At 45.9% G+C, this 24033-nt stretch overlaps 1 protein-coding gene across 1 annotated transcript in view; it reads left to right on the top strand.

The window, feature by feature from the left end:
- The window catches only part of LOC140378021 (uncharacterized), a 42127-nt gene that overhangs the window by 5385 nt on the left and 12709 nt on the right, over positions 1 to 24033 (top strand). The window contains exons 4-7 of the mRNA XM_072463651.1: positions 9573 to 9845; positions 10604 to 10982; positions 16654 to 16952; positions 22775 to 22885. Coding sequence (XP_072319752.1) covers positions 9573 to 9845; positions 10604 to 10982; positions 16654 to 16952; positions 22775 to 22885 — 1062 coding nt within the window. The remainder of the gene's footprint in view (positions 1 to 9572; positions 9846 to 10603; positions 10983 to 16653; positions 16953 to 22774; positions 22886 to 24033) is intronic.

Raw genomic sequence — 24033 nt, 5'->3', positions numbered from 1 at the left:
CACACGCACACACACACATGCACACACACACACACACGAACACACACACACACATCACACACACACGAACACACACATCACACACACACGCACGCACGCACACACATGCACACACCCACACATCACACGCACACGCGCACACACACACAGACACACACACACACCTCTTCTGCCTGAAGAGTGGGTCCAGCTCCAGTCTCCTCGTGTCCGTCTGTCCGTCTGTGAGAGTCGGATCTCTCCTTCACTGGAACTCCTCCAGGTTTCTACGCTTTTTTCCCAAAGAGGTTTTTTTGTAGTTTTTCCTGGCCGAGAAGGAGAGTCTAAGGACAGAGGACCCTGGGACATCGTCCCTCGCCACCACAGACATTGTCTGACTTCATCGCCACCACAGACATTGTTGATTCATTTCTCCCTGTGGCCCTCAGAGGCAACTGTTGTTGTGATTTTGGGCCTTACAAAAATAAATTGATTTGATTTGATTTGACACACACACGAACACACACACACACACACACATCACACACACACGAACACACACACATCACACACACACACACACACATCACACACACACAAACACACACACACACACATCACACACACACGAACACACACACACACACATCACACACACACGAACACACACACACACATCACACATACACACACACACACAGGGCCGGCCCAAGCCTTCAGGGGGCCCTAAGCGAAAACATTTTTGGGGGCCCCTCACCACGTCATCAGAATCAGTTTTATTGCCATTGTCAGTAAACAATTCACATATGGGAACTTTCGTCAACGCAAACAAAGCGCACCCAAACTCCAGGGCATATGTTTGCCAGTTAGTTTATTCTCAACACCTCACAAGCTCAAATATTGATAACTTAAATCCCACAATGCAACTTGGTATTCCGCTGACATCACCTCTACTCCCTGTACAAATAACACACGTCCCAGATATGTTTTTGGGCGTATTTGTGGGCGTTAAGGGTCTACAGCCACATTAGCAGTTTAAATTAATGAACAGGGGGGTCTGGGGGCCCTCCCCCAGAGATTTTCAGACCTTTTTTGGGTCTTCTGGTGCATTTTAATGTGGTCCAGCCGGCTAAAGTAAGAGTCAAATGTTGAGGTTGTGATGCTATAAAATGATGATGTGATGAAACTGTGCCAGGAGAAAATGACTAAAGCCAGTTATTAATACATTAGTGTACTTAATTACTCAATACAATATTGGCTATGAAAAATAATTATGGTCAAATTGATTCATGTTAACTGAAAATGTAAAAGTAATAGTTATCCTTACTAATTTATCTTTTACAGCTCCCAACTGTTCCTTCTTGCCAAAGTGACAAAACAAGTTATATTAAATTAAACAAATGGCATAAGCATTGCTTGATTAACAATTAATACTGATAAAACAGTGCAAACATATTATTCCCAGAGAATGAACAGAACGAGAAGTGAAGGTCCAAACCTAGCTATAGTGAAGCGACTGTGTTTCTGCAGCTTTGCCACTTTTGTATAAAAATATATAGTATTATTCTATAACAGACGTAATTATAATATGTCTGGTTATTTTTCACTATCAATTTATTATAATTTATAACAAATAGTCTAATGATGCTTTTTAAATCAATTGAAATGTTTTATTGCTCTATTAAAAGTGAATTACAATATAAATGTTTGTTCTGATCAGAACATCACACACTGGACTCCTGCATGAAACAATGCTGCGATGTGATTGGCTGATGGACCTTACACGCATAAACCTTTACATTCCTCTCATTCCATGTTAAGAAGTCAAACAGACATCACGAGTCACGATTGATCTCACACATGGTGATGTGAGAGAGAGGGACGCAAACTCAAACCTGCTCATCTCTAACTGAGGCTGCACAGGGGCCCGGGACAGGGGCCCGGGACAGGGGCCCGGGACAGGGACAGGGCCGCACACTGTTCACTCCAAAGTTTCACGTCAGAGGTTCTGGACGAGACGGCGCTCGTCCGGACCGGATCTCCGCCTCTTAGTGACCGGGGCATAGACGCCCCTCACCGGCCTCACCTGCAGCTCACACTACGGGGCTGGTGTAAATGTTAAGCTTATTATCTTTCATTCAGACACATATTATTGTGCGCGGGGCAGAGCTCTCGTCGCCTCCAGCCTGAGCAAACTAACGTGACAGAATCGTGTTGTTTCAAACAGCAGCATTAACCGTCTCTTTGTAAGAGAAGTTCAATACCTGGAGACTCGTTTTTCGGCATCGGGGGGATATATTCCTCTGGACATGAGGACCACGCAGGGACCACGTTCTGTTGTGTTTATGTTTTGCTCTCGAGCTCCTCGCTCATAATGAAGTTGCCCAATCAGCGCAGGTTTGATGTCTTGGTTGCCAGATTGTCATTACAAATAAATGCGGTTTGTGTGTTATGTTACCGCTGTGTGCGCTGCCGCGCCAGCAGCGCTACTACACTAGTGGTGCACGCTGCGCTTGCACTTCGCATAAGACGGGTTGCCAGATTGGGGGCCCTATTAACGCCTCGGGGCCCTACGCGGCTGCTTATTTCGCTTATAGGCTGGGCCGGCCCTGCACACACACACACACACACACACAGACACACATAGTTGGAAAGAATTTCTCTAAAGAAAGATCTTTTTAATTTAAAGATTTTTAAAGGTGCTATTTTAAGGCTGTCCGTCAAATAGTTTAAGTAAAATCACAAAGACGCGACCGAAATCAGAAAACAGTTTAAGACATAAAAGAGAAGAGTGTAAAAAGATCCTTTCAGTCACAGCTAAACAAAACTGTTTTTAGCTTAGATTTGACCATTGTCAGAGTAGAACCTTCAGGAAGACTGTTCCAGATTTTAGCTGCATAAAACTGAAACACATATGTTTAGTCCTGACTCTGGCACCAGCAGGAGGCCGGTCCATGTATAGTCCTGACTCTGGCACCTGCAGGAGGCCGGTCCATGTTTAGTCCTGACTCTGGCACCAGCAGGAGGCCGGTCCATGTTTAGTCCTGACTCTGGCACCAGCAGGAGGCCGGTCCATGTTTAGTCCTGACTCTGGCACCAGCAGGAGGCCGGTCCATGTTTAGTCCTGACTCTGGCACCAGCAGGAGGCCGGTCGATGTTTAGTCCTGACTCTGGCACCAGCAGGAGGCCGGTCCATGTATAGTCCTGACTCTGGCACCTGCAGGAGGCCGGTCCATGTTTAGTCCTGACTCTGGCACCAGCAGGAGGCCGGTCCATGTTTAGTCCTGACTCTGGCACCAGCAGGAGGCCGGTCCATGTTTAGTCCTGACTCTGGCACCAGCAGGAGGCCGGTCCATGTTTAGTCCTGACTCTGGCACCAGCAGGAGGCCGGTCGATGTTTAGTCCTGACTCTGGCACCAGCAGGAGGCCGGTCCATGTTTAGTCCTGACTCTGGCACCAGCAGGAGGCTGGTCCCTGAGGTCCTCAGAGTCCGAGATGGTTCATATGGCACTAACATGTCTGCGATGTACTTTGGTTCTAGGCCATGGAGAGACTTGTACACAAGAAGAGCTGCTTTAAAGTCTCTTCTCTGAGCCACAGGGGGCAGTGCAGAGACCTGAGAACAGGACTAATGTGATGGTACTTCCTGGTTCTAGTCAGGACAAATGTGATGGTACTTCCTGGTTCTAGTCAGGACTAATGTGATGGTACTTCCTGGTTCTAGTCAGGACTAACGTGATGGTACTTCCTGGTTCTAGTCAGGACCCGAGCAGCAGCGTTCTGGATGTACTGCAGCTGTTTTACAGCTCGTTTGGAGAGGCCAGTGAGCAGGCCGTTACAGTCTAATCTACTGGAGACAAACGCATGGATAAGTCTCTCTAAATCTGGATTAGACACTATATTTTTGATTTTGGCAATGTTTTTTAGATGGTAAAAAGCTGCTGATGTTATTGATTTGATGTGGCTGTTAAAGTTCAAGTCTGAGTCCATTATTACCCCCAGATTTCTAATTTGGTTTGTGTCATGGAATTAGACATACACCGATGCTATTCCGTAACACATCGAGAACACAATTCAACCTAGAATATGAAACGACACAGAAACATCAGACATTTGTGTGGCATGCATGGGAGAAAACGCGGGGACTGTGTCAGCCAGGCCGTTGTAAGGAGCCTGGCTGACCCTCCTGCGTCTCACCCCGTTTTTTCCCATGCTGGTTGGTTTTATTAGATATTCTGGAATAGGCGGGTCACATTTCTCATTGGTCAGCCTCACATCAAGGCACTTGGTATTTTTCCGTAGAGATAAAGCCTGCAAGGGGGGGGTGCAACTCCCCCCCTGGGCCAACATTCTTTGGCCCATCTTTACGACCCCTTCACAAATGCAGTTTGTCACACACCCGTTCTTCTCTTAGACTAATGATGCAGATAAAATATCACTATTATGCAGATAAAAGATATCACAGAAATATAATCATATATTCACATTTTATCACAGTTTGTAGGTTTTAGAGCGAGACTCTGGAGGTGACCGCTAACACTTTCTCTTTGTTTCTTTGGGCCAAAAACGATTATTTCAGTCTTGTCTGAGTTCAGCTGGAGAAAGTTGTTTTGCCTCCACAAACTGATCTGTTGGATGCAGTGACAGAGTGAATCCACTGGTCCATATTCACCTGCGACAGTGAAACATAGATCTGACTCGTCTGCATCATTATGATAGGCAGTGTTGTGCCTGAACGCGTTCATTGAACGAAAGTTCATGAACGCGTTCATAATTTTGGTGAACGTGAACTGAACGCACTGTATTACTGCTGACGAACGATATTGTGAACGCGTTCATTCTGGTGTCTGTGAACGGCACCTTCATTCTTTTTAATTTAGTTCAATAAAGTGTCAGATTTCTAGAGACTTCCAGGTGAAAAACACACCGTTAAGTTGCCCAAAAAGAGCCTCTGTCTGGCAAGTGTGAGAGCTCCAGAGTTGTAGAGGCGATAGCGCAGACAGAGATGTCGCGTGTCGCACCGCACTGAGCATGTGCATCAAAACAAAAAGCAGCGACAGCAACAGAGCAGCAGGAGTCGCCCTACGACCAGTGACGTGAGTTTCATGATAAGGTCGGTGAGGATGGGAACAATCTAACAATTCTGTGCAAACTTTGCCCAGCAACAACTACTACTACTACTACTACTACTACTACTACTACTACTACTACTACTACTACTACTACTACTACTATTACTACTACTATTACTATTACTATTACTACTACTATTACTACTACTACTACTACTACTACTACTACTACTACTACTACTACTACTACTACTACTACTACTACTACTACTACTACTGCTACTGCTGCTGCTGCTGCTGATGTTCCTGGTGCTGCTGCTGCTGATGTTCCTGGTGCTGGTGCTGCTGGTGATGTTCCTGGTGCTGCTGCTGATGTTCCTGGTGCTGCTGGTGGTGCTGGTGCTAGCGTGAGCTGAATGGACAGTAACACATGAGGGAAGTCTGTCCCTTCAATGTGAATGTAAATCCTGGGTAAGGATTCAAAATTGGATATGAAGATGAAATCTGACACATAGTTTCAGCAATAAACTAATAAAATAATTGCTGCCTGTGGTTGTATTTGGGCTGTAGAAATAATTTAGAACAATTATTGCATAATATTGATAAAAAGAACTGAACTAGTTCATTTTTGGAGCTGTGAACTTAGTTCAAAATTTTGACTACTACTTTTAAAACTTTTTTCATGTAGAAAGTGAACTTTCCCAACACTGATGGACAGTGTCAAAAGCAGCTCAGATCTAACAGAATTAAGACTGAGGCTTTGCCCGTGTCAGTGTTCAGGCGAATGTCATTTGTCACCTTGACAAGAGCAGTCTCAGTGCTGTGATGAGGTCTAAAACCTCAAAAAAGAAGAAATCTGTGAGCTGTTGGTAAACAACCTTTTCAAGGATTTTGCACCAAAATGGCAGATTAGAGATGGGCCGGTAATGACTCAGTACTGCGGCATCAAGACTGCTCTTCTTTAGTTACCTGACCAGCCAGTCCCTCCCACATTCTGTTCAAATGCAGAAGGGTCTGGATTCGGACCATTGGGGGCGTCAAAAAAACTCTCCAGCATTTACCGGTCCAACCACCGCCGCTAAGTTGAGTCACGTGTCTCTCAAATGTGGAAGACATCTCTCAAATATTCGGAACATGCAGAACAAAATATATAATTTACCTAAGATTTACAGTTTAGTGCGTCGCTTGTTGACTCGGCAGAAGTCGGAAGTCTGTGTGATTTTTATTCTTTCCTCGTAATCCAAATCAAATCAAATCAAATCAATTTATTTTTGTAAGGCCCAAAATCACAACAACAGTTGCCTCTGAGGGCCACAGGGAGAAATGAGTAGAAACCTGGAGGAGTTCCAGTGAAGGAGAGATCCGACTCTCACAGACGGACAGACGGACACGAGGAGACTGGAGCTGGACCCACTCTTCAGGCAGATGAGGGACCGTCCACACAGGGCAGGGACCACTTCACCAGGAGAGGGGCATCTGGGTCCACAGGTCCTCAGGAGTGAGAAAAAGAAAAAGAAGGCGGTGAACAGTTTGCAAGTGGAATTAAAAAATAAATATTGTTTGATAGCATAAGTAGTCAGAAGAAGAGGATAGTGCTCAAGCTGTCATACTTCCCCCAGCATAGTTACTCCTAGGGCAACATAGCTAAAGCTGTGGGTTTATGTTTCTGTTCCTAACTAGTCTGACCATAAGCGATTTCGAAGAGGAACGTTTTAAGCCTGGACTTAAATGAAGAGACTGTGTCAGTATATTTAACATGGGTCGGGAGCTGATTCCATAACACAGGAGCTTGGTAGCTAAACGCTCTACCTCCTACAGTACTTTTAGAGACTCTTGGCACCACCAGAAGGCCGGCATTCTGGGAGCGAAGAGCTCTGTTTGGATGATATGGTTCTATAGCATCTTTGAGGTAGGATGGGTCATTTATGGCTTTGTAGGTCAGGAGTAGAATTTTAAATTTTGATTCTAAACTCGACGGGGAGCCAGTGAAGAGACTTCAGCACTGGCGTAATGTGCTCTCTTCTTTTTGTTCCTGTTAGTAATCTTGCTGCTGCATTTTGAACCAGTTGAAAGCTTTTTATGGAGCTTTTAGGACACGCTGCAAGCAGGGAGTTACAGTAGTCTAATCTAGTCGTTACAAATGCATGGATAAGTTTTTCGGCATCACTTTTAGGCAGGATTCTTCTGATTTTGGCGATGTTGCGCAAATGGAAATAGGCTGTTTTACAAGCTTGATTTATATGAGCTTTAAATGAGAGCTCCTGGTCAAATAAGACTCCAAGGTTTCTTACAGTAGAACTGGAGGCTACACTGACATTGTCCAGTGTGGCTATCTGCTCAGATAAAGCGTCTCGCAATCCACCATGTTTGTTTAGACACGAACGGACAATGGGTTTATCTGATTGGTTAATCCGCCTGTCAATCACTCCCTTTGGAAATTGGAGCGACTAGGTTTGATCCCAGACCCTCACGGTTTTGTGGCAGTTTTCAAAGACATTGGGAATGTTCCAGATTGAAGCGACATGTTAACTATGTGAGTGAGTAACAAACTGTTCAGCACAGACTTTAGAAATCTGGAGGGTCACACATCGAGGCAGCATGTAGATGAACTCAGACTGGTGATGATCTCATGGACAGTTTTGTCAGTTACAGGTGCAAAGCTCTAAGTGTCTAAGTGGTTTTAGGGTAATTTTTAGTATTGTGGGATTTATAGTATTTTTAATGCCCTGAACTTTGTCATTAAAGAATAATGCAAACTCACTTGGATGTGGAAATGAGTTCTAACGGCAGCTGAGCTGGAGGGTTTGTTCATCTACTAATTTCCCTAGTTCTACATAAGATTAGGTTGTATATTTGAACCTGGAGCTTTGACTTGCGCCATTTCCGTTCGGCGGCACTCCCTTTTCTGTGCCCTGACCCAATCATCATTTCTCCATGGCAACTTTTGCTTATTTTTAGCCATTTTAGCCTTCATAGGGACGATGGTGTCCAGAACGTTCAAAACACTAGATGTAACAGAGTTCAACAAATAATTTACATTAGAACATGAGACATTTTCAAAGTTTATCATTTCCATAAACCGTGCACCTGTGCCATCACTTATGTGTCTCCTCTGAACAACTGCAGGACCAGCTGACTTAATGTAGAGGCTAGTTTGCCCTGCCAAAACAGCCACTACTGGTTGAAGGTGTACAGAAGTTTTAAGCATGCGTGTCTACCAAACCATCAAAAAATAGTCCAGTGAAATAGTTAAAATGGACTTATTTGGCTCACCTTTGCCACAATAACACATTTAACTACATTAGACATGGTCAAAAATGCACAAACAAACAAACAAACAAACAAACAAACGCACAGTGTGTTTGAATCTGTGTGCGGTTCACTCATTCCAAAAAGAGAAAAACTGTTTTTCAGATGCCACAAAATTACATAACAAAAAATTGAAAAAATGTTAATTCATTTTTGTTTATTGTGTATTGTTTATCTCAAGCTCAGCTGATGGAGGTTTCCGAGGTCTGATGCTTTTGTGGCCACTGATCCACCTCAGAACGGCCCACTAAACCTCTCCTGTCCACGGGCCCGGTCCTACAGGGGTGCAAAAGGGTGCATTGCAACCTCATATAAAAGTGTTTGTGTGTTCAATAATGACACTACCTTTGAAACTCTGATGCATCTTCAGTCAGTTTGGCCTGCGCTTTAGCCCCTTTGGGCCACGATAAGAAGAAACTTAACTCAGAGCGAGCTCTCCCTGGTGCTCAGACCCAGCTCCTTTATGGCGCTGCACAGCGTCTCGCTCGGCTGTAGACGCTCAGTACGACTGGGTCGATACAGGGCGCAGCAGCAGTGTTATTTAGAGCCACATGAGGGCAGTGCAGTGTGGGAAACATGTGCATCTGGGGCCACAAAGCGCAGCAGTCCTGGAAACCTCAGTTAGCCGATAATATCACACAAAAATAACAAAACAGTCACACAAAAATCATACGGACCAAAGAGCAAAGCATACACAGATTAGTTTGGCGCGTGTATCATTCTTTCATCCATCCATCCATTTTCTGCCGCTTTATCCGGGGCCGGGTCGCGGGGGCAGCTGTCTGAGTAGGGACTCCCAGACTTCCTTCTCCCCAGACACTTCCTCTAACTCCTCCGGGGGGATCCCGAGGCGTTCCCAGGCCAGCCGAGAGACATAGTCTCTCCAGCGTGTCCTGGGTCTTTCCCGGGGCCTCTTCCCGGTGGGACATGCCTGAAACACCACCCGAGGGAGGCGCCCAGGAGGCATCCGGAACAGATGCCAGAGCCACCTCAGCTGGAGGAGCAGCGGCTCTACTCCGAGCTCCCCCCGTGTGGCCGAGCTCCTCACCCTATCTCTAAGGGAGCGCCCAGCCACACGGCGGAGGAAACTCATTTCGACCGCTTTTTATTAGACTAAACAAATATTTTAATTGTTTTATTTTTTTTACTGAAAATCACTTGAATAAATGAGACAGTGAGCCACACTTCCTGTTTGACTTGACGCTTCAGCTTTAGTCTGTGCAGACGAGGAAGAAGAGGACGACGATGAGGAGGTGGTCCCTGATGAGCAGATGAGCCCTTTCCAGTTGAACGCTCTGCCGTCAGCCGCTGCTCCCCCGGACCCTCCTAAGTACTGCTGTGACGTGTGCGGGCGCTCTTTCCCCAGCGGAGGCGGACTCAAGCGCCACTCTCGGACACACACCGGGGAACGGCCCTTCGTCTGCTCCATCTGCGGCCGAGGCTTCAACCAGATCGGGAACCTGAAAACGCACTACAAAGTCCACCTGGGTGAGGCCCTTTTACGACAGTTACGCTCATGTACTGTGCAAAATCCACCTGTAAGTTTATGAGCTTTTGTCATCAGAGGCCTGTACAAACCTGGATTAGAGGGTTAGCCAGGTAAATGCAAGGTAAATTTGACTTTCTATCGGAGCAGATCTCTATGGCAACAGGCCATAGACTTTGGTTGACTTTGGTTGACTTTGGTTGACTTTGGTTGATGTGTCTATGACAGGTTTTTACAGTTTTCTTATGTTGACTTTATTTGGTGTATTTAGACCTGTTGCACAGATAAATGATAGTTTTACACAATTCCATTTGGTATCTGTGGAGAAAAGTTGAAAAAACTGTAAAAAACAAACAAAAAGGAGCCTCCTGCTGCTTATTTCTATGGAAATGACTCCGGAGGACTCTGCATCACTCTGAAGGACACTGGAAGGCTCTGTAGGACTTTAGAGGACTGGCTCTGATGGGCTCTGGAGCACTCTGGATGATTCTGAAGGATCCTGGGTTACTATGGATGGTTCTGGATAGCTCTGGAGGACTCTGGAAGAACCATGATCCATTCACCTGTCAGATAATGTTTGCTTCTTCTCAGTAAGAAGATTTAGGTGTATTTGAATGGTTTTCTCTCATTAAATATCTTTCTTCTTTTACTCCACGCTCTGCCACAAACATGATGTATCACTGTCACAAAGCGAAGCTGCTGTTTCAATCAGCCTCATGTGTATTTATTTTCTGTTCTAATGAATGTCTTTTATTTGTAGGAAAGAAAAGCGCCGTCGACTTTGGCAGCGTGAGTGCAATCATGAACATGTCCGCGCTCCCGAAGCCCTCGCCACCGCCTGAACCCCGGGCTAAGAGCAACACCTTCTCAGAGGAGGAGATCTTCTTCTGCCGGCGCTGCTCCATCGAGTTTGAGGAGAAGGACCAGCTAGAAGCGCACATGAGGATCCACATCAAGCCCAAGCCCTACTCCTGCCCCGACTGTGGAAAGAAGTTCATTACGGAAAAGTACGTGGCGGTGCACCGGAGGATCCACACCGGGGAGCGGCCCTACCAGTGCTCCGAGTGCGACCACGCCTTCACCACCATGAACAATCTGAAGACCCACATGACGCTGCACACTGGGGAGAGGCCCTTCAGGTACGACTGGGCTCCAACACTGTCCGTCTGGGGAGATGGTTAGAAATGCTCTCTACTTGAGTCATTCACAAACGGGGGGGGGGTTATTTGTTCCCAGGAGCCACATTAGAATCTGGGCCAGACCAACATCATCTTTTTTCCTGTCCAGACAGTCCCTCCTCCATTCTGTTCAAATGCAAAGGGCGTCAACCACCGCCGCTGATTTGTAGCATGCGTATATATATATATATATATATATATATATATATATATATATATATATATATATTAGAGTATATGTATATATATATATATATATATATTAGAATATATATATATATTTAGAATATATATATATATATATATATATATATATATATATATTAGAATATATATATATATATATATATATATATATATATATATATGTATATATATATATTAGAATATATATATATATATATATATATGTATATATATATATTAGAATATATATATATATATATGTGTATATATATATATATATATATATATATATATATATATATATATATATATTAGAATATATGACAAAACGTATAGCTTCATTTACTGAGTTTAGTGCGTCGCTTGTTGACTCAGAAGTCAGTGCTGTTTCTCAGTCCTTCCTGTTATTTTTGTCCATGTTTGTTACGACCAATGCGGTTCTCACCAGGACAAGTTCCTATGTTTGTGAATTTTTTGTTCATTGACAAATGGAAATAAACCCTATTCTGATTCTGATTGGTAGAATCGGAGAGATATTTGGTTATTCCAGACTAAAATGTCTTCGTAAAGTGGGCTTGGCTTATCTTTGTTATAAGAAATGCTCAAAAGATAGGGTAAGATAAGCTGTTATTTGTCCCATGATGGGGAAATTCCAGTGTTGCAACACAGAGTAGGTACAGAAATAGATAATAAAAAGCAGATAACTGCAGATGTCTGTATGATTTTCTACTGTTAACTATTACTGCATTTTAATACTTATAATGAAATAATTATAATGAAAAACTTGCCGGATTAAAACAACTGCTGCAGAGCCCTTCCACCAGCCTTTACATGAGGCACGGGACCTTCAGTCAGGTTTAATTCCAGATTTCCACTTGTATGACGCCTTTATGTTTAAAAATGCTTAGTATGTTTTAGTAGTTGGCAATATTCGAGGCGTAGTACATTGGACTGAGGCCGGTCTGTGGCCTGTAACGTCCGTCACGCTGACACTGAGATACTAGTGTGCTTAGTATTCTTTAAACTGTTCTAAAACATTTAACTAAAGCTTTTTGGCTCAACCCCGATCCAGAAAATGTTTGATTGTGACGTCAAATCTGGCAAGAGACTCTTATTTAGAACTCAATAAGCATAATTTCATCCAAAATACAACAATTTAAGAGATCATTTACACACACCTGTGTGGAGGACATGGATTAGGCTGTAAAACACTGCTTATCATTAAAACAATGATCATTACACATTATTTTTAACCAAAACTTTTGTCATAAAGTGATTGCATTTCATTGTCCAAAAATCACAAAATTTGCAATATTTTCCACATGCTTGATGCAAACTCGAACATTTCTGGTTTCATTTCAAGAATTTGATCTATTTTTGTTTCTGCATAATTATTTTTTGGGCTGTGGCCAATTTCATATAAAACTCATGTTGTGGGAGTTTAGGCATTTAGGACAGATTAAATATATTTGGCTGTAAAAAAGCAGGATCAGGATCTTACCTTATGATTCATATTAAAAATCTATATTTGGAAATAATTGAACCCTTAAATAGCCAATGTTTTGTCCTGAAGTCGATGCAATTTGGAACATTTGTGTTCTGGTTCTTAAAGCCTGGTGTCTATAAAAGATTATCAGCAACAATCATTTATTTGCACTGATACTTTTTTTGGAGAGTCAAATGAACACGGGCCTCTATAACCCTGCTGTAATAGAAATAATAAAAACACACTCTTAGGCGTAAATTAAGGTAAATATTCACATAATTTCTTGGATATTTATGGAAAAAAGTGAATGTCTACTTTTCCCATTGAATGCTATTCAAAATCATACTGTAATCATCAAACTATCACTTTGTACATTATGTTACACAAACATCATAATTGTTTAAACAATATCATTTTTCAGCCTTTTCAAGTTATGATAGGAATGTTTTAGTGTTTTCGTTTGTAAGCACTCAAAGTACATTATTTATTCATTCCAAACATTTGATTTAAGATATTTCTGCTGCCACAGCTGCCCTGGGGCAGACTGACGGCAGAGAGGATGCCATTTTTGTGCCATTGGCCTCTCCCACCACCAGTTACTCACAGACCACATTCATACATAACAGTTGCACTAGAGCCACTGCTGCCCCCTTCGGCCCCTGGTGCTCCACTGTGGCCTCTGGTGCTCCACTGTGGCCCCTGGTGCTCCACTGTGGCCCCTGGTGCTCCACTGTGGCCCCTGGTGCTCCACTGTGGCCCCTGGTGCTCCACTGTGGCCCCTGGTGCTCCATTGTGGCCCCTGGTGCTCCACTGTGGCCCCTGGTGCTCCACTGTGGCCCCTGGTGTGCCCCTGTTGCCCCTGGTGCTCCACTGTTGCCCCTGGTGCTCCACTGTGGCCCCTGGTGCTCCACTGTGGCCCCTGGTGCTCCACTGTGGCCCCTGGTGCGCCCCTGTTCCCCCTGGTGCTCCACTGTTGCCCCTGGTGCTCCACTGTGGCCCCTGGTGCTCCACTGTGGCCCCTGGTGCTCCACTGTGGCCCCTGGTGCTCCACTGTTGCCCCTGGTGCGCCCCTGTTCCCCCTGGTGCGCCACTGTTGCCCCTGGTGTTCCACTGTTGCCCCTGGTGCTCCACTGTGGCCCCTGGTGCTCCTCTGTGGCCCCTGGTGCTCCACTGTGGCCCCTGGTGCTCCACTGTGGCCCCTGGTGCTCCACTGTGGCCCCTGTTGCTCCACTGTGGCCCCCTTAACCTCCTTAGCGTCCAAGATTAAGATCAGGCTTTAACGATGACATGACACTGACTCAATCCCATAAAGCTGATGTCACTGAGTCCAGAGGGGAGGGGCTAGCACCAATGGCCCCCAATGGAAAGTTACATCTCCACTGACCATATAAGGTCAAATGATGACATCAACCCAAAAATCTGCTGGGGCCGTCATTTGAAGCCAGATGTTCAGAAAATGTATCGACGTGAGATATTGTCTGCTTTTTACTTTGTGTGACTGAAAACTAGAGTTAGAAGTCAGTGGAACATTTGTGCACAAGTGAACTCAGAAGTCAGTGGAACATTTGTGCACAAGTGAACTCAGAAGTCAGTGGAACATTTGTGCACAAGCGAACTCAGAAGTCAGTGGAACATTTGTGCACAAGTGAACTCAGAAGTCAGTGGAACATTTGTGCACAAGTGAACTCAGAATTCAGTGGAACATTTGTGCACAAGTGAACTCAGAAGTCAGTGGAACATTTGTGCACAAGTGAACTCAGAAGTCAGTGGAACATTTGTGCACAAGTGAACTCAGAATTCAGTGGAACATTTGTGCACAAGTGAACTCAGAAGTCAGTGGAACATTTGTGCACAAGTGAACTCAGAATTCAGTGGAACATTTGTGCACAAGTGAACTCAGAAGTCAGTGGAACATTTGTGCACAAGTGAACTCAGAAGTCAGTGGAACATTTGTGCACAAGTGAACTCAGAAGTCAGTGGAACATTTGTGCACAAGTGAACTCAGAAGTCAGTGGAACATTTGTGCACAAGTGAACTCAGAAGTCAGTGGAACATTTGTGCACAAGTGAACTCAGAAGTCAGTGGAACATTTGTGCACAAGTGAACTCAGAAGTCAGTGGAACATTTGTGCACAAGTGAACTCAGAAGTCAGTGGAACATTTGTGCACAAGTGAACTCAGAAGTCAGTGGAACATTTGTGCACAAGTGAACTCAGAAGTCAGTGGAACATTTGTGCACAAGTGAACTCAGAAGTCAGTGGAACATTTGTGCACAAGTGAACTCAGAAGTCAGTGGAACATTTGTGCACAAGTGAACTCAGAAGTCAGTGGAACATTTGTGCACAAGTGAACTCAGAAGTCAGTGGAACATTTGTGCACAAGTGAACTCAGAAGTCAGTGGAACATTTGTGCACAAGTGAACTCAGAAGTCAGTGGAACATTTGTGCACAAGCGAACTCAGAAGTCAGTGGAACATTTGTGCACAAGTGAACTCAGAAGTCAGTGGAACATTTGTGCACAAGTGAACTCAGAATTCAGTGGAACATTTGTGCACAAGTGAACTCAGAAGTCAGTGGAACATTTGTGCACAAGTGAACTCAGAAGTCAGTGGAACATTTGTGCACAAGTGAACTCAGAATTCAGTGGAACATTTGTGCACAAGTGAACTCAGAAGTCAGTGGAACATTTGTGCACAAGTGAACTCAGAAGTCAGTGGAACATTTGTGCACAAGTGAACTCAGAAGTCAGTGGAACATTTGTGCACAAGTGAACTCAGAAGTCAGTGGAACATTTGTGCACAAGTGAACTCAGAAGTCAGTGGAACATTTGTGCACAAGTGAACTCAGAAGTCAGTGGAACATTTGTGCACAAGTGAACTCAGAAGTCAGTGGAACATTTGTGCACAAGTGAACTCAGAAGTCAGTGGAACATTTGTGCACAAGTGAACTCAGAGCTTTAAATGTAAAACTGATGAACACATGTCAGAATACTCAAAGATACATCACTCTCCTCGTATCAGCGTACCTTTTATGGATTTTGGCCCTTGTTTACAGTATGGTTGCTAGGTAACCGGTGTGTGTGTCACATCTGCTGCTCATGTCCAACCAGGAAAGAACCAAAGTGAGCAAAATGGTCAAACTGGGGGAAAAACGACAACATTTTTAGTCCAATCTGAACTTGAATCACGTTGACTATATTTGAGTGAAATGTGTGTGCACTTTGTAACTCGTCCTGATCTCTCTTACTACAACAAAAGATACAGAGACAAACTACAACTGCTTTCTTTTACTCTTTTAACATGTTTTCTTTATGTTTGATGTGAAATATAAGCCCAAAGTTGGTAAAACATGCTATAAACTGCTTATAAACAGCTCAATGAAGAAAAACACTGACGACAACTTTGCGTCATATTTCATGTGTTTGATGACTGTGGCAGGTGCAATATTTTACATGTCTTTATATAAAAATATACCTTATGAAACTTAATTAACAAACTGGCTACTACTGACACATAACATATTTAACAATTTCTAGTTATTTAAATTATGAAAATATAGTCAAGCTAAAGACTAGCATGGTTAAAGAAAGAAACATCCAAACCGATGATCCACAATGTTAAACTTTATTATTATTAGTTTCTTAAACTCATATTACTCTCATCGTTTAAAGTCCTTTCAACTGTTTTTGCAGCAATTTTGTCTTTGGACACATTATGGCACCACTTTCTGAAGTTTTTGTGGGAAATAGTTTTACTTTTGCCAAGTCGTGTTGCTAGAGAAGAGGTTGAGCGGTTTTTGTTTCATGTGAACCATAAACCAGCTCAACAAATTAAACCAAACAGTGAATTCTACTACAGAATCCAGTCCAACTATTGTGATTCTAGAATGTTCTGTCGTCACGTGAAGCAGACTGTGATCAAATTCAAATTGTGATCTCGACTTTTATTTGTCCGCCTTTTCAGTTGCTCCTTCTGCGACAAGACGTTCCGGGTGAAAACGCACCTGAACAAGCACTACGAGGTCCACCTGAAGACCCGGCCGTACATCTGCTCCGTGTGCGGCAAGAGCTACACCCGAGCCGAGGGCCTGACGGAGCACTTCAGGCTGCACACCGGCGAGAGGCCCTACGTGTGCGCCGAGTGTGGCAAGAGCTTCAGCTACCGCCAGGGCCTGCTGCAGCACAACCGCACACACGCAGGGAAGCGCATGGGGCCCACCAGGCAGCTGGGCCGGCCCAAAGAGCAGACCACCTCAGACCCTTGAACTGCCGCGGTGTGGACGTGTGACAAATGTAAACTGAACGGTCCTGTAGAGTACTTTGACTGGCCAAGAAGGACGCTCTGTAAAGAAGAATATTCACAGTTTAAATGGCTTACTCACAAATGGTAATCTTTTACTGTAGTTTTGGCTAGTTTGCTTTTGTTATGTGAGTCTAATTTTAATATTTTTAATCTAATTATAAGAAAAGAAATCTGTCAGTGGAGTATGACTTTCACTTTGACAGTTGACTAAATAAGTCAACATAGCCACGTTTGGACTGGTTCCTCTGAAGTGGACTGGTCCGGTCTGAAGATGACGCGCTGCATCGGCTGTTTCCTGTTATTGACCCACGACACTCGCATCCAAAACGTGATAGTTCCAGAGCATAATGTGTTTAACATTATCCAAAGCCAAGGCATTAACATGCAGAGAAGTGAAATAAATGCAGAAAAAGCTGAAGGGAAACAGGAAGTGCCGTAATCTTTGGACTTTAAGCCGGTATTTTTTCCCCACGCTTTGAACCCTGCGGTCATTACAACGGTGCGTCTAATTTATAGATTTTTAACGGCCACCGGGGGGCGCTCTAGCAGGAAGCGTGTGACACATCTTCTTCTCTGTATTTTAAGCTTCAAATCTTTGTGTGTTTTATTACAATCAGACTCATTCACAGAGAAATAAGGAAGTGAATCTCGACTCGGCGAAGCGCAAAGACACACGGAGCGCGGACATGCGATATACGGCGCTCTGCAGTTTAGAACCTGCTGCATTGAAATGAGACGTCCTGTAGATCACTACATTCTGTGTAAATATCTCGTTTAACACTCACTCGATAAGTACGAGCTCAGGAGCAGATGAACCAGATGTGAATCAGCTCACACAGAGTCATCAAGGATAGAGGGGACAGTGGGGACAGTAGAGACGGAGGGGACAGTAGAGACAGTGGGGACAGTAGAGACGGAGGGGACAGTAGAGACAGTGGGGACGGAGGGGACAGTAGAGACGGAGAGGACAGTAGAGACAGTGGGGACAGTAGAGACAGTGGGGACGGAGGGGACAGTAGAGACGGAGAGGACAGTAGAGACGGAGGGGACAGTAGAGACAGTGGGGACGGAGGGGACAGTAGAGACGGAGGGGACAGTAGAGACGGAGGGGACAGTAGAGACGGAGGGGACAGTAGAGACAGTGGGGACGGAGGGGACAGTAGAGACGGAGGGGACAGTAGAGACAGTGGGGACGGAGAGGACAGTAGAGACGGAGGGGACAGTAGAGACAGTGGGGACAGTAGAGACGGAGGGGACAGTAGAGACGGAGGGGACAGTAGAGACAGCTGTGATGTGTTTGTTAAGCTTCAAAATGCTGTGTGTTTTATTACAATCCAACTCATATTCACAGAGAAATGAGTCTAATTAGACCCTGTGCTCCGGGGCCCCTGGTGCACGGCGAGACCCCCAGTTCAAAAAACAACTGGCACGTTGTAAATATCTCATGTTACAACGTGAGCACGTGCGGCTTATTGACGGGTGCGGCCCGTATATGTACTATTTATTTTTTCTTTGTAAATTTGGTTGCCGTGGCTTTTATTCAAGTGAAATGCCCATAAAGTACGGTAGTTTCCTGTTTACTCCCAGTAAAGCCACATCAGCCACGCCCTACAGCCACGCCTCACAGCCACGCCTCACAGCCACGCCCTACAGCCACGCCTCACAGACACGCCCTACAGCCACGCCTCACAGACACGCCCTACAGCCACGCCTCACAGCCACGCCTCACAGCCACGCCTCACAGCCACGCCCTACAGCCACGCCTCACAGACACGCCCTACAGCCACGCCTCACAGACACGCCCTACAGACACGCCTCACAGCCACGCCCTACAGCCACGCCTCACAGACACGCCTCACAGACACGCCTCACAGACACGCCCTACAGACACGCCTCACAGCCACGCCCTACAGCCACGCCTCACAGCCACGCCTCACAGCCACGCCCTACAGCCACGCCTCACAGCCACGCCTCACAGCCACGCCCTACAGACACACCTCACAGCCACGCCCCACAGCCACGCCCCACAGCCACGCCTCACAGCCACGCCCTACAGACACGCCTCACAGACACGCCCCACAGCCACGCCTCACAGCCACGCTCCACAGCCACGCCTCACAGCCACGCCCCACAGCCACGCCCTACAGACACGCCTCACAGCCACGCCCTACAGACACACCTCACAGCCACGCCCCACAGCCACGCCCCACAGCCACGCCTCACAGCCACGCCTCACAGCCACGCCCTACAGACACGCCTCACAGACACGCCCTACAGACACGCCTCACAGCCACGCCCTACAGCCACGCCTCACAGCCACGCCTCACAGCCACGCCCTACAGCCACGCCTCACAGCCACGCCTCACAGCCACGCCCTACAGACACACCTCACAGCCACGCCCCACAGCCACGCCCCACAGCCACGCCCCACAGCCACGCCTCACAGCCACGCCCTACAGACACGCCTCACAGACACGCCCCACAGCCACGCCTCACAGCCACGCTCCACAGCCACGCCTCACAGCCACGCCCCACAGCCACGCCCTACAGACACGCCTCACAGCCACGCCCTACAGACACACCTCACAGCCACGCCCCACAGCCACGCCCCACAGCCACGCCTCACAGCCACGCCTCACAGCCACGCCCTACAGACACGCCTCACAGACACGCCTCACAGACACGCCCCACAGCCACGCCCCACAGACACGCCCCACAGACACACCCCACAGACACGCCTCACAGCCACGCCCCACAGCCACGCCTCACAGCCACGCCTCACAGACACGCCTCACAGCCACGCCTCACAGACACGCCTCATAGCCACGCCTCACAGACACGCCTCACAGCCACGCCTCACAGACACGCCTCACAGCCACGCCTCACAGCCACGCCTCACAGACACGCCTCACAGCCACGCCCCACAGCCACGCCTCACAGACACGCCTCACAGACACGCCTCACAGACACGCCTCACAGACACGCCCCACAGCCACGCCTCACAGCCACGCCCCACAGACACGCCCCACAGACACACCCCACAGACACGCCTCACAGCCACGCCCCACAGCCACGCCTCACAGCCACGCCTCACAGACACGCCTCACAGCCACGCCTCACAGACACGCCTCATAGCCACGCCTCACAGCCACGCCTCACAGACACGCCTCACAGACACGCCTCACAGCCACGCCTCACAGACACGCCTCACAGCCACGCCTCACAGACACGCCTCACAGACACGCCTCACAGACACGCCTCACAGACACGCCCCACAGCCACGCCTCACAGCCACGCCTCACAGCCACGCCTCACAGACACGCCTCACAGCCACGCCTCACAGACACGCCTCACAGCCACGCCTCACAGACACGCCTCACAGCCACGCCTCACAGACACGCCTCACAGACACGCCTCACAGCCACGCCTCACAGACACGCCTCACAGACACGCCTCACAGACACGCCTCATAGCCGGGGCCAGTCGAAATGTGGCTCATGTGTACTGTACATCCTGCAGATTTTGCAGAGCACCACCTGTAACTAAACACATGGATTAGAAACTCCCAAAGGAAGAATTGTTCATTTTGTTTTCAGAGAAGTAATAATTTATTAAAAATGGATACATGGAATAAGCTGGTCTGTCAGTATCTTCAGGTGATCAGCTCATCTCGTTCTTTTGGGACAAACCTCTGCTGAACATGTAGTTCTAATGAGAGAATCTAATCGATTTACTCCGTTAACCCCTGTGCCTTATTTATATGCTGTTATTATTGTTATATATGTGCTACATATAACCTTTAAGTTGTATTGAAGAAAAAGAGTTGGGTAAGCCTTATACAGTGTATGTTGTCCGTGTGTATTCTCTGTTTCTTATTTATAAATACATAAACACATCCCGTCTCTTTCTGCTGCAGTTTGATTTGATGTTTGAAGTCAGTGATGATGTCATACGCTTATCTGTGTGATGTCATCTGAAACCCAGCACATAGTCAAATGATACATGACACTTATGGATAAAACATTGTGGACTAGTATGATTACTATGCCTTTCTGGACCCTGACCCTGCTGAAGCACAGGGACACACGCCTCTGACCCCTCGCCTTTCTGGACCCTAAGACCTTCTCCAACACACAACATTCATTTGATTTATTTTGTCTATTTATTGTATGCTTGCTATTTTATATTTATTTATGTTATACTTGTTTTCAATATCTACCCTAATAATGTGTTGATGATTTTTAAATTCTAATTATTTGCTTTAACACAGATGTATTATTAGTTTTTTATTACTTTTAGTATATTTTAGGATCACTGGGCCCCGGCTCACGGGCTCCCTGGTGGGCCCCTGCCCATGAGCCCCCTGATGGGCCCTGGCTCTGGGCTCCGGCTTGTGGACCCCCTGATGGGCCCCAGCTTGTGGGTCTCCTGGTGGAGCTTTGGAGTCTCTGTGACACCAAACCAAGTGATACATTTAAATACTCTGCCACAACTTCATAAAACATTTTTGGGGAATACGACCTGATACTAATGTATCATACTGAAGTTATGTCGGGACTTTAAACCTGTACTGACCACCACTCTTTGGCCTTTACTTGGTCTGTGTTTGAAAATGTGGCCCTCCATGAAACCAGTTTGGACGCCACTGGTCCATGTAGCACTGGGTCACGTCACATATAATGTATAAAAAGCACTATAAAGTTTGACTTGTTTTGACACAGACCGAAGAGAGGAGCCTGTGCTCCCTCTGTGGGACGTCCACGTGCAGTTGCATTCCTGCCCCACCTGAGGGAAGGCCTTCTATTACCTCTACAGCTACAAAAAGCACGTCCCGATGCACAGTAAGAGGTGCTAACCACTGCTGCACGACAGGACGCACACCCGAGTCCCCAGGACCAAAACAGGAAGTGGGAAATGTACATAGAATTCTTTTATCAGACGAATGTCTGGCTTTTACCCTAAACTGTTAGTAAAATTAAAGAACTGCATCTGTAAATATGTCATTTTGAAATATACCACAGTAAATCCAAAAGGTCTATTTTATAGATGCATCTTTTCACTCAAAATGTAGATTGATCTTGAATTTTTAATAACTAAAAATAATAACTAAAAATGTCCAAATTCGATGTGAAACTGGATCAGAATATAACGTTTATCAATAAATGTATCAATATTATGAATATATAAGGGAAATTTCATACTCACAAATTGAAAACCCAAAGATTTAAAATAAGAACCTCGTCATTATTGCATGAATGTTAATATATTGCTTCATTACATTATTGTAATTTGTATTGTATCTACTGCTCAATACTATCATCCTTCAAAAAACAAAAAAGGGCCAAGGAAAAAACTGGTCTGAAATAAGAGACCAATTCAACCACAGGAGGGGTCAAAGGTTATAGAGCTGTAATAATTAACCCAGTGAGTTCATTCCTGGCTTTTACTTATCCTCAAATGTCTCAAATATGAATTATGTTCAACTGGGGTTGGATTTTATTTAACAAGTTTGTTTCCATTTCTTTTTTTTATCACAATTTGTCAATTGTCATTTACAAACACAATTTAATGATTACAGATAAAATACTATAAAATAAAACCCAGCACAATAAAGCTCTTAAGTTGTTAGTCGGAAGTAGCAAAATAAATTTAAATTAAGTTAACTGGACAAAGTTTATAAAGTGAATTCACTTTAAATCCCATGTCTGCCACAGTGGGCTCTGTGATGGAAAATATGTCATGTCATGTCATTCTATCTATGTTGTGTCTTTTCTGTGTGCAGATGATATAAGAGTATGGTTTTCTGATAAATGTTGTCCGGCGCCTCTGAATCTGGGTTACCCATCTGTATCGGGCCAGTATCGGTATCGGGGCAGTATCGGGCCAGGCATGCGTCAGGACGTTGATTGAGGGTCAGGTCACCTCTGAACGAGATCTTTGCATCCGTGATGGTTGTTCCATCTCTTTTGGGGCTGATTTGATAATGACGATGTGAGTATGTGTCAATTTGTGTCACTGCCTTTAAAAGATGTGCTTTGTGACTGTTCTGGAGGAAGGGACAGATTCCTCTGTCAGGGAAAGAGATTGTTCACTGTGCACGAGTGAATAAACGTCCACCTTTTGAGAAAGACAAACTCTGTTCTGTTTCATCCTTTCTTGGTGATTGTTTGCAGAAATGCCACAACAGCTCTCCTGTCAAATAAACCACATCAATCGTGACCTATATTTCATAGCATTACTGTATTTATGTCCATTCCTTTTGATCACGGTTCGTTAAACACAAGCATTATCATCTGCCTTTTAAATCTACACTCGAGATTTAAATTATTTTATTTACTGTACTGTAAAAATAAAGCACCATAAAGCTCTTAATGTCTAGTCAACCGGAAGTGCTTTTAGTAAACAAGTGTGAACTTTATAGAGCACCTAAAGGTGCTCTATTGGTTATCTGGCCCACCTGCCGCCCTTACCCGGTCCTAACGCGGTGCTAACCCAGTCCTAACCCGGTCCTGACCCGGTCCTAACGCGGTCCTCATGAGCGTGAGTCCTGGGCTGGTCCGGAGGCGCTTTGTCGGTTCGGATCTGAATGTTGATGTGCTGCTGATGGTGATGTGGCGTCGCGCCCGCGCCTCAAGAGGTCAGTGCTGAGGTTGGTCCGAGCCATTGTCTGAGCAGAGCTAACCCGGAGCTGTGCGCTCCCCAGACACACACTCTGCGCTCGTCACCCGGAATTCAGCGCTCTTCCCCGGCCTCTGCTCCCGTTCGCCCGGGGCTCTTCATAATTAGCTCTTTTAGCTCCTGAGCTAGCTGTGGCTAAAGGCTAACGAGCGCAGGCAGACAGAGCCATGTCCGGGCTAACAGGCTAAAGCACCGAGCACTGAGCTCGAGCTGGTCCCGTCCCTCCGCGGGCAGGTCCAGCTGCTCCGACCCGGGCCCCGGCTTCAGGACCCGGACACCGAAGCCAGGCCCAACCCCGCACCGCTGGAGCTGCTGTAGTGCGATGAGAACCAGAAGTCTCCCCTGAAACGCACCGATAACCGC

The sequence above is a fragment of the Eucyclogobius newberryi genome, unplaced genomic scaffold (genome assembly GCF_026437365.1).
Source record: "Eucyclogobius newberryi isolate DKJ021-1_F unplaced genomic scaffold, fEucNew1.0.hap1 SCAF_4, whole genome shotgun sequence".
Lineage (NCBI taxonomy): Eukaryota > Metazoa > Chordata > Actinopteri > Gobiiformes > Gobiidae > Eucyclogobius > Eucyclogobius newberryi.
This window is presented reverse-complemented; position numbering and strand designations above follow the sequence as displayed.